Here is a 12183-nt window from a genome sequence, read left to right as displayed (position 1 = left end):
AAAAGAGGCACGTTCTCCATTCCAGGCTCAGATTTCTTATTCTGATTAAGAATCCCAAGGAGTTGGCCAGGTTCTATCTTCTCTGAAGTCTCCAGAGTATTTGGAATCATATGACCCTTACATTAAAGGACTCCTTAAAGTCTCAGTTATGTGATTAAATGGCAATTCCACCCACACATACGTGTGCAAAGACTAATGGTAATAACAGAAGAGAATTAATTATAGTAATAATAATAATAACAATCATTAAGTAGTCGGGTAGTAATGTTGGAATTAGAAGTTGTGGAAGTTAAAATTAAATTTCTCGCCTCAATTAAGAAGCAATACCTTATATTACTTTAAAATATTAGAGAAAAATGAATTCCAATGAGGTTTCTTTCCCCTTAGCAAACGGCAAGATTTCACAGATACCAACTTACTTTTTCCAATCTCTTTAGGTTTCTTAACCAGGAAGAATCATCAGGTTGGGTAGTTTGCCCTCATGCACAATAAACTGTAGGAAAATAATTTCAGAAATGAGTGAATACCAAACATTGTAAATCTTCATCATTGGATCTTTGTCATCATTTAGTATTTAGGTCATTCTCTTTTCAAATGATTTATTTTACTTTTAACCACGTGTATAGACGTGTGGGAGGGATAGGAGAGTGTGCACATGGGTGTGCATGGGTACATATGATTTCATAAATGAGCGAACACCAACATTGTAAATCTGTACCATTGGATCTTTGTCATCCATGTGTATGGTCATTTGGGAGAATAGGAGAGTGTGCACATGCGTGTGTGGGTACCTAGGAAGGATGTTGGATCCATGGGAGCTATAGTTACCTGTAGTTGCAAGTTACCTGGCGTGAGTACTAGGAAATCAACCTCAAGAGATGCACATACTCTGAACTGCTAAGCCATCTAGCTCCTAAAGTAATTTTCAGTAGTTTATAAATGTGCTGCCCCAAATCTTTACCCCTTTACATTTTTCTTTTTAGTAACACAAAAGAAGGATACATCATGAAACTGGAAAATATTTTACAGCTAATAAAGATGTCTTCTTTTTAGAAGTCATAGATAGAACAAAAATAAAGCGGTTATAAACATTTTGGTGAGAGTTTCAAACAGATGGCTCATGATAAACATGTAGAAGATTCTGCTCCAATGCATGTAATCTGAAAACACTTTTCAGGTCTCTACTGATGGATTCTGAATAACAATCTTACTTTAGCTGACACACACACACACACACAAAGGTTCATTGATGCTGCTCATGCATTTCAACATAAAAATGGAACGGAGCCATTGACTACAGGTAGAAATGCTCAGAACGATGCAAGATAAATACGCTGCTCCGAAGCCACACATGCATTCCACTCGTCTCTGCCAGCTTGATTTCTGAACTGGGCCCTCATGGAGAAAAAGCAGGTGATCTGAAAATATTGTGTGTGTCTTTTGAAAGTCAGTGTCATGTAATATCATTCCTTTCGGCAAAATTTATGTTACATGGTATGAGGACATGGGCCGAACAAAATGCAACATGATGTATTAAAACCTGCATGCCACGATTGCAATACGTGTCAGAGCAATGAATTGTAATATCAGATATCTGTTCATCTGTAAACAGAATCATCTGTAAGTCACTGTCAGAAAGATTATGTTCTCTCAATGCATATATACTATTCCTATTGTCTAAAGTGTGCCCCCTCCGACATCTGCACTCTGTGACCTGTGGCCGTTTAAATGGCATGCTTAGTACATTGGCACAGTGAGAACACAGCATATATCAAAAGCCAAAGTTGAAGGTATTTTGGTTTTCACAGGTATCTTTAACAGAGGAAAGAGACAGGGCCATGGAGCACTCATGGCATCTGTAACAATGACAAAATCTGTCGGTATGCAAGTGATAGAAATGTCATAAGTGGCACTGAGCCATGTGAAGATCTGTTTTCCTCAAGTACGGTGACTAGAGATAACTGGCTTTTGATTTTGCTTCAACGATGCAATGATAGCAGATTGGCATTTCAGAAATTTGTCTCATGAGTGTTCTAGGCTCTGGTTATTCTATTTATTGTCATAGGAAAAGGTAAGGAAGAGGCAGGTCCCCCTTTCATCAAGAAATCCAAAGTATTTCCAACAGCCAACTATATAGCTCCAATCACCCAAAATTGTGTATCTGACCTTCAGCTGCAAATGAAGTGGAGAAAAGCAATTCATAAGTAGAGGCAGGCAAGGAGGAAGAATACTGGTACCGAATGTTGGCTGAGACGGTTACATGTGCCTGCTACATACACAATTAACAATTGAAAAATAAAGCAAGGCTGGAAGATGGCTCAGTGGTTAAAGCAATTCCTGTAACAACTGGGGAGTTCAGATCCCCAGGACCCATGTAAATTCTGGGTGGCTGTGGCTTGTAACTCCAGCTCTTAGAGGTGGAGACCCTCAGACCAAGCTGGGTAGCTGAACTGGGTTCAACTGAGAGACCTTGCCTCAGGAACTAAGTAGAGATCAGTTGAGGATGTCTCCGGGTGTTTGTTAACCTTAAGCCACTGCAATCATGTTTCAGGCACGTATGCTCACATACACGCAAACATGTGCACACATGCACACACACAACCGCATACACGAGAATCAAAAATAACAAAAAGCATAGGAAGTATTAAGTCCATGTGGACAAAACATTAAAATCTACTTCTAACTACCACCATTCACAAAGGTGAATTCTGGATGGATGTAAATGGATGTAAAAGATGAAAGAGCAACATGGACTAAAGCATAGATTAGCATCTTCAAGACCCATGCCCCTAGGCAAAATTCCATGCCTGGCTGCCTGGCTGCCTGGCTGCCTGGCTGCCTCCTGTGTTGCTTCCCACCATAGATGGAAAAAGATTTATTCAAATTGCAAGCAAGCCTCCAATTAAATGCCTTGGTCACAGTGTTTTTTCACAACAACACAACAGTAGCTAAGACACTGAACTTCCATAAAGTTTAAAAATGGGAAATAAGCTGGCGGTGGTGGCCCACGCCTTTAATCCCAGCACTTGGGAGGCAGAGGCAGGCCGATCTCTGTGAGTCTGAGGCCAGCTTGGTCTACAAGAGCTAGTTCCAGGACAGGCTGCAAAGCTACGCAATGAAACCCTGTCCCGAAAAACTGAAACCAAACAACCAAGCAAACAAACAAACAAAAAACCCAGAGCAGTGGTTTTTTAGGTGGAATGTGCTGAGAACCTTGGAGGAGGTTCTGAAGCCGCTGCATCTTCCTTAGTCTGGATGTTATTACATGCATGTTCAAAAGCCACATTAAGCCATACTCTTGTTTGTGTACATTTCTTTATGTTTTGCATTTTTTTTAGTAAAAATCTTACTTTCAGAAAGATCATTAGCAGGATCAATTTTTCACTTTGATCATGAAAACAACTCTGCCCTGAGACTTGAAGGGTATGAAGTCCAGAACCTTCATTTGGGGTCACGCATCCTGTCCTTCCCTCCCTCCCTCCCTCCCTCCCTCTTTCTTTCTTTCTTTCTTTCTTTCTTTCTTTCTTTCTTTCTTTCTTTCTTCCTTTTTTTGGTTTTGTGAGACAGGATTTCTCTATGTAGATTCAGCTGTCCTGGAACTCACTCTGTAGACCAAGTTGGCCTTGAACTCACAGAGATCCACCTGTCTCTGTGTCCAAATGCTGTGATTAAAGGTGTGCACCCCCACTGTCTGGCTTCCATCCTTCTTAAACAAGAGAGATAACTGATGTTTAGCAGTATGTGGACCAAGAACAATATTCAATACAATTTCAGCATAGTTGGATGAGTTTGTTGGGAGCAGAAGGCCTGAACAGACGATACTGGAAGGTGGAAGGGGGCAGAGCAAGCGAGGAACAGATGCAAGGCACAGGGATTGAGCGAGCGAGAGCGAGAGAGAGCGAGAGAGAGAGCGCTGTGTAGTCCAGACTCAAAGAGGTAAGTATGAGAACCGAATCCCTGAGTACTAGATGACAAAGAGACTAACCCCAATAAGAAAGCCGTTCAGGGAGAAGAGGTGCGTGAGGTAGTTAACTAAGTTTGATGGGGGTGGGGGAGAACTCCAAAACGCAGACATGGTCTTACTGAAAGGTGACCTGGCTAGTAATCATGATCTATAATGTGCCTAATAATAACAGTGTGGCTGATAATAATGCTTACTAATAATAACCTGTGGAATCGCTGTTGTGTGGCACACTAATTTTCTCAGCCCTATGGAATCTATCTCCACAGCATACGTTATCACCAGTGGCCAGAACAGCGTCAGGCATAGAATAGACCTTTAACATTCATTGAAAGCATCTATAGCTTTATTTGGCTAAGAGGGGTATTCAGGTATAAGGTCAGCAGGGCTGAACTGCAAAGTCAATAGTGGGGAACCAGAGTCTTGCTCCTATAGTCTCAAGAGACAGTTAGACTTTAGTTTTGCAATCATTTCGAGTCAACTCCAACAATGACATGGCTGAAGAGTTTCAGGTGAACTTCCTCCATGGATTCATCAGAAAAACCTGGATAGTGATACTTTCTTTATGTTTTAATAAATGAAGCTTGCCTGAAGATCAGAGGGCAAGGCTAGCTACACTTGTCAGCCATACAAGCCTGGCAGTGGTGGTACATGCCTTCAATCCCAGCAGCCATGTTAGTTAGCCATAGAGGCCGGGTGGTTGTGGTACACACCAGAGAGGAATATAAGATGGGAAGAGACAGGAGCTCAGGTCTCAATCTGCAGTCTGAGGTTTGGTGGAGAGCATTGCAGTCTACAGTCACTCTGAGGTCAGGATGGCCCCTTTGTTTGTCTGAGCCTTGGTAGATGTAAGAACTCTCTCTCTCTCTGGTGGCTTGGCTGCTTTGCTTTTCTGATCTTCAGCTTGAACCCCAATACTGTCTTTGGGTTTTTATTATTCATGATACAAACCCGAGAAAGCGTACCCCAAATGAGAGCCATTTAAAAAAAAATCTAATGTTAAAGGTAACTTCTCATTTCTGCCATAAGCTATTAGTTAGAGCTGAGTCAACAGGTCCATATTGATAGGGTAAGGGCAGGAGGCAGACATAAAATTTACAAGCTTTATGGGTAATCCTGGCTCTGAGTTAGTGTTTGATCATTTATTTCATGTGATAAAGACCATGTTTAATTTATTCACCATTGTATCCCAACACATAGCGATGCCTGGCACACAGTAGACACTCACATTGGTTCAGGCCTTTCTTTCCTCTTTAAAACACTAACTCAGTCTGAGCTCACTGACATTAGTGATAACACTCACATCTCTATGTTCATATCCATTATGTACACATTTCCTTATTAGTACTTCTTTCCCAGATGACCTATCCAAATATGTGGGCCTTAATAAACACCAACACTCAGTTAAACTCTGAGAAAACCTTATGAGTTTGGCATTACCATCCTCTACACCTTACAGATAAAGACACTGAACCAAGAGACACTAAGTTACTTGTTCAGGGTTACAGTCAGTGAAAAGAGGAGCTGGGACATGACCGAGGTTGGTCTGACTCCTGAACACACCGCCTTTACTCATACTATGAGCTGAAGAAATTGGGACAAGCTCATCTAGTTCCCTACTGTTAATGGCGATGCCACACTCCATATTGTTATCTAGTGCCCCCAGCACACAGTGTAGAGCACACAGACACAGATAAACATACTGTTCTGGAGGGACTGGGTCTGAACTCGTGCAGCATCAGCAGCCGTGGTCTTTGGGCTGCTGAATCCCGTCCAGTAGTTAGTGATTTACTCTTAAAGCGTGGGCAAGAACTTAAACAAAGGAACAAGGGCAAAGGTCAGCTGCAAGGTTGAGGGTTGGGGAGAAAGAGTAGGTGTGTGCGTAAAAGGAATTCCTGCAAATTAGCACAAAACTAAGCTTGGATTGTCTGGAAACCTGGGGGAAATGGAAAATGTGATGAGTCAAATAGTGTTATCTGCGATGGCCAAAAGGACCTGGGCACCAGCAAAAGGCCTCGGTGTGCTATCCTCAGTGCGTGGTTTGCGGCTTCCTATTTCCTTCACGGTGTCTTGCTTTGGTGACTCTGCCCTGTGTTTGTCCCCTCCCCTATATTCACAGCTCTGCTGTGTCGCTTGGGATTGTGGTTCATTGTGCCAGCCAGCTAGAGAATAGTATTTATTGAATTTAATGCCTGCTGTGTACATCACACAAATGGAGGTTTGGGAGGAAGGTTTATGAAGGACAAGGTTCTTGCCTCTAGAGGTGCTTATTCTCCAGCTAAAGGGGTGAGCACAACCCTTGTGAAGAACTCAAATCAAATTGTTTCCAAACAAATATACACCTAATACAAATTAGCAATGTATTTTTGGAGAACTGCACAGGTAAGGGTCAGTCCTGGAAGACTTTCCATGGGAGCTGAGTTTTGATCTTGGGTTTATGCCCAGGATCCTGGACTGACCAAGACTGAAGGGTGTCCCAAAGCCAGCCATGGAGAAGTGAATTATTAAGTGTCAGAAAGGAGAAAGACAGTCAAGTGGAGGACAGCACCAAAAAATAAGAGAATAAGGGAGGCTATACCTGAATTCTTGTGTGTGTGTGCGCGCGCGTGTGTGTGTGTATGTGTGTGTTTCAACAGGAAGAGGCTCTAGAGCACATTGGAGGATGTCTCATTTATGCAAATCATCTCTTTGAAAATATAGTACAGTCAAAAGTTGTGAGTGTCTGCTGTGTGTAAAGACTGAGCTGGATTCAACCTCAAAAAAAAAAAAAAAAAAAGACTGAGCTGGATACTTGCGTCCACACACCTGTCCTGTAACATGGTCATTATTTCCTATGGATCTCCAGGGAGGTTAAGTGCCAGGGTCGGATGTTCATTAAAGGTTAGAACTCCATGTGTAAGATAAGTTTTTTGATTTACACACCCACATCTTGTGTACCACACACATTTTCTAAAAATTTTTTTTAACTGTTTAAGATATGCTAGTGGTGGTTTTTGGCGTTCCATGTAAAAATGGTCTACAGTAGCTATACTTTCACTATTGAAGGACTGAGTTCATGAAGTATGCAGCAAGAAAAAGTAGACATATAAATAGATAACATCATCAACACAGGTACTTAAAATACCCAGTGGAAATGACCAGGGAAGTCCTACTGGAGTTCCTGAGTGAGAGATTTCTGGGTTGTTCTCTGTGGATGGACTTCTGCCATTTTGTTACTAGTGTAGGCTTTTTTTTTTTTTAAAAAAAAAACAAACAAACAATTGTAACGTCTGTTCCAAATGTTTAGCCTTCTAACTGTTCTTAAGGGTGCAACTTAAAATTTTTTTTTGTAAACCCACTTTATAGCTGAGTGATGGTCCATAACTTTAATCCCAACACTTGGGAGGTAGCGGCAGGTATATCTCTGAGTTCAAGGCAAGTTTGGTAACAGATCGGGTTCCAGAACAGTCAGGGCTACACAGAGAAATCCTGTCTTGTAAAACCAAACTAAATCAAACCAACCAACTAACCAACCAAACAAACAAACAAAAACAACCAAGAAAAACAAAAACAAAACCCCCAAACCAAAACCAAACCATTTAGTATTCATGAGTGCCTCTGTGTATTTTTGTATGCCATGGTGTACTTGTGGAAGTCAAAGGACAATTCAAAGAAGTTGGTTCTTTCAGCCCACCATTTTGAGTCCTGCAGATTGAACTCAGGTCACCAGGCTTGGAGGCCAAGCAGGCGCAGTATTTTTAATGCACTTAGCTGTTTGCTGCACTGCTTTCTCCGTGTCACAGGGTTAAGAGGGCCAGAGTGTCTCAGGTCAGGGAGTCTTGCTGGACACTTTAAAGGAACTTGCTAAAATGTAGGCTAGGAGGAACCTCCTTGTCCCCAGAGTCCTCTTTCCCCAAGCTCAAAGAGCACATGACAGTTTACAAAAGTCACATTCTACAACTTGTTTGTTTTTAAGAGATGGAGTTTCTCCGTTTAGCCCTGTCTGTTCTGGAACACAGAGAGATCCTCCTGCCTCTGCCTCTAGCGTTACTACCTCCCGGCTCTAAACACTTTTTTGGGGGGTGGGGGGAAGTGTAAAGATTCGTTTTGACGGCCTGAATTATGGTATTTTATTTCATCAAATACGGATAACTTTCTCCATTTGACAACAGTCAATGAAAACCAAAATAACCCTTGATAACAGTTTCTGGGTCACATTAAGCTGATAATCATCCCCAATTTCTCAGGAACAGAAAGTTTCTTAACTCAGGTTGTGGAAACTGGAGAAAAAAAGTGCAAACTGTATTCAAACCAAGTTGACTGTCTAAGCACAGATTGGGTAGGGAGAACAGGTTGTAGGAGCACCTTGCAGCCACTTCAGAATTGGGCAAGGTAGCTGGTGGCCTAGGACCAAAAATCCCAGGCTCGGGCTAGTAGGCGTGGTGGTGGTCAGAATCCGGGTTGCGCATGCGCACAGCCACACCACCACGCCCACTCCACCGCCGCTTCTGCGCCGGCGCGCCGTGCAGCCCCGCCCCTCCTCCTTGCGGCGCTCTAGGGACCATGGCCGATCCTCGCGTGAGACAAATCAAGATCAAGACAGGCGTGGTGAAGCGGTAAGGAGCGGCCCGGGACGCTGTGGCCTCTGCCCGCTCTTCTCTCCTCACCGCCCGGGAGGTCCGGCGGAGCGTAGGCCCGCGGCCGGGCGCGGCGTTTCGGGCCTCAGCGGGCGGGACGCGTGGGGCCGCACACGTCTGGGCCGGCGCTGGCTGGGAGCCGCCCTCGTTGCTGGCCCAGCCGCCCTCCCTGCGGGGCTCGGGGCGACCCCGGCGCTGGCTCGGCGGCACCTTGTGCTGTCCTCGGAGCCTCCCTCGGCTCCCGCGGACCGGGGGGAGGAGGGTGGCCAGTGGCTGGACGGCCTTGGCCTGCGCGCGCCGGGCGGCGGCCCGCTGAACTTGGCTGTAAGGAGGCGGAGTCCACCCTGGCCTGGCCTCAGGTGGCCTTGAGAGCGCTCAAGTTTAGGGGGCACTGAAAGCACGGCCCGCACCCAAAAGAGACGGTGGGGAGCCCCGTGCTCCGACTTGGCCGACTCCCAGACTTTGGGAACTGGGGCGTGAACTTGGAGCACCTCCGCAAACTTCTTCCCTGCCGCTCGCCGCAGAGCTGTGGGGTGCTGCTTCCCCGGCGTGGGCCAGTCTGGTGCTTTGACTTGATTTTCCTACCGCTAGTACAGACTTGAGTGCTCATTAGAACTAGTTTTGTTCAGATCCAAGGCCGATCAAACTGGGAAGCATTCCAAGAGAAAAGCTCCCCAGCCTCCTTACGAAGCAGGTCATTCTGCAGTGGTGAATAGCTTTTTCCTCTTGGCCCTTCTCTTCGCTGTTTATTGATACTCCCATCAGAGGGAGGATAGGCTGGAAAGACAAGTCACTTTTTGAGATCCTGCCCCTGAGTTTCAGTACTTCGCACTGTACTTCAGAAGCTTTAATTACGAAGGCAGCTAGGAGATGCTGTGAATAGTAGGGAAATTAATTCGCAGCTGGCCCTGAGTTGTGGCTGACTTCAAATTTTTATTTTTATTTTTTTTATTCTTTTTGGTTATTAGAGACAGGGTTTCTCTGTGGAGCCCTGGCTGTCCTGGAACTTGCACTGTAGGCCAGGCTGGCCTCGAACCCACAGAGATCCTCTTCCCTCTCTGCCTTCCAAGTGCTGGGATTGAAGGCGTGCATCACCACCGCCTGGCTTGACTTCAAATCTTGATTCTGCCATTGAGTTTATGTATTCTGCAACATATTACATTGCATTGTGACTCCTTTACTGAACTTGTGAGAGAGAGTCTAAATTCCCCCTGGATTCAGTTATTGAAAGAAATGCCCGCTCTGTTGTTTGATTCAGCATGTGGCAAGTAAATAGTGGACTGGTATTGTGGATACGTTGTCAACATTTCGTGATCAGGAGTATGTTTAATGAAGATTACAAAGCCTGAAATGTATCTAAAGTCATACATACTTCACGCTAGTAGCCGAGCAGGCCAACGAAACAAGGTTTACAACTGGGATGCTGTGGTAGAACATTAGAATTTGCGATAACAGGAGGGGAATATGAGATCTATAACCCCGAATACAAATAATCCACACCATCTCTCAGCCCACAGTTCTGCTGTCTTTAGCTGGACTTTTTGGCAATATTATTTACCTTAGCATATTTTTGTTTGTCAGAAAAGAACCAGGGTGTCTTTAAAGTAGATATCATGAAAAATGGTTTATAATGTTTTCCCATTAATTGATACATCCTCAATACTTATCATCTTCGTGGTCTGCATACCGTTCTATTAGTTTATTCAGCTTAAGTAGTTATGTCCTTAAAATATCTACGCTAGAGAGCTGTCATTTAAGTAAGAACTCAGTTGTGAGGCTTTCGCAGAGTCCTCAGATACCTGTACAAACTGCCTAGAAATAGCTTTGTTTGCAGTCTAACAGGGCGTTACCAAAGTTTAATTTTGGTATTCATATTTCAGTAAATTCGTAATTTTTATGAAACTTTTTCATAATTTATCATAATCTCAACTTGTTTATATAGATTAATGAAAATATGTATCATACACATTTCTTTCATGGCTCTTTTGTTGACATTTTGCTGTAGCATTTCCTCTTGCATACTGTAAAACTAGGACATAAACTTTTAAACTCAGAATTTGTATTTCCACTTTTGACTTGCTATATAAAGTCTATATCCATAAATATTACTTCCTTATTTTTCCTGAGAACTCATTTTACTGTGATTCTATCTTCTGTGTTAATGATACAGAGTCGGAATTCAGCGTTTTATCTCACACAATGGAGAGCATGGATAAGGCAGATCAGAAAATAGTTTTTCAGGAAGAATGATTGCAGGCCTTCTGTATATGGTTACACTTTTATAATAAAAAAGCACTTAGAAGATAAGCTGTTTCCCTCTTTAAATTTTGTTTCAAAAACTTCTTCATGATTCAAGAATGTTCTTGGTTTTGTGAAAGGGATTTCTGCTTTTAGGTTTGTTGTATTCTTTTAAAATTGCATTTATATTTACTCTGTGTATGGGAGGAGGCATTTGTGCCATAGCACAGGTGTGAAGGTCAGAGGAAGGTTTCAGTACACTCTTTCTGCTATGTGGGACCTGAAGATCAAACTTAGGTGGCTGACAGCAAGCTCCTCTTCATCTGCTGAGATATCCCATCAGTCCTGGACATTTTGTTTTTTTTTAAAGATTAGTCTTAAAACCAGCTTCTGTGCCCAACTCTTTCTAAGCAGTTGTTCATTTCCTGTAATTCCATTTTTTTTTTCAGAAGACACAAGCTATATTGGAAGAAGTGGTTAAAAGTCATCATTCATAACCCCAGTTTGTTTTGTTTTTCCTTTGAAAGTTGAGAGCCACTAAAATTTATATTCTAGGTTTTTGTCCTAGAGTTCATCTTGGATAGGTTATATGGTAAAGGTTAAGAAAATCTGCTATAGCACTTGTAATTCAAAAGTCTCCAATTTGGGGATTTGGGAAGGCATCTGGACAGGGAGGTTGAGAGTTAAGGGGTATGGACACAGGTAGTTAAAAAGGTGGTGGTTGGCATCAGGGAGATAATGCAATGAGTACAAGATGGGCATCTGATGGTTGTGGCAAAATGGAAATCAGTCTAATGGGCGATAACCTAGCCTGTATTTTAAGTGGAACTAAAAGTGAGTTTCAGAGATAGTACTTTAGCTGCTGTCTTAGTTACTGTTCTGTTGCTGTGAAGAGCCACCACGACAGCTTAGAAAAGGAAGCACTTAGTTGGGACTTTGGCAGCAGGTAGACTGGAATGGTGCTAGAGCAGTAGCTGAAGGCTTAAATCTTATTCTCACAGTGAAGGCAGAGAGAACCAGAGATTGGGCCTGCTGTGGGCTTTTGAACCCTCAAAGCCTACCCTCATTGACAAGCCCTTCAAATAGCTCCACTGATTAGGGACCAAACATTCAGTTATGCGCACCACAGGGGGTCCATTCTGATTCAAACCAACACAAGTGGAAACTAGTAAGAGCTTCACAGTGCTCTCACCTCAGAGAAATACACTTAAAAGTCAGAGGAGAGAACAGGTCACTAGGAGCAGGAATCGGGAACTCACCAAGGCCAGCTGGCCTGGGTCTGAAAAAGCATGGGATAAAACCGGACTTGCTGAACATAACGGACAATGAGGACTACTGAGAACTCAAGAACAATGGCAATGGGTTTTT

General features: G+C 43.2%; 1 protein-coding gene across 1 annotated transcript in view; it reads left to right on the top strand.

Moving 5' to 3' along the window:
* The first annotated feature begins 8479 nt into the window (after positions 1–8479).
* The window catches only part of Tbca (tubulin folding cofactor A), a 54496-nt gene continuing 50792 nt past the window's right edge, over positions 8480–12183 (top strand). The window contains exon 1 of the mRNA XM_005356480.2: positions 8480–8556. Coding sequence (XP_005356537.1) covers positions 8504–8556 — 53 coding nt within the window. The 5' untranslated portion in view covers positions 8480–8503. The remainder of the gene's footprint in view (positions 8557–12183) is intronic.

This window comes from Microtus ochrogaster, chromosome 19 (assembly GCF_000317375.1).
Source record: "Microtus ochrogaster isolate Prairie Vole_2 chromosome 19, MicOch1.0, whole genome shotgun sequence".
NCBI classification, from domain to species: domain Eukaryota; kingdom Metazoa; phylum Chordata; class Mammalia; order Rodentia; family Cricetidae; genus Microtus; species Microtus ochrogaster.
The sequence above is the reverse complement of the archived record's forward strand: the minus strand, read 5'-3'. Positions and strand labels throughout refer to the sequence as shown.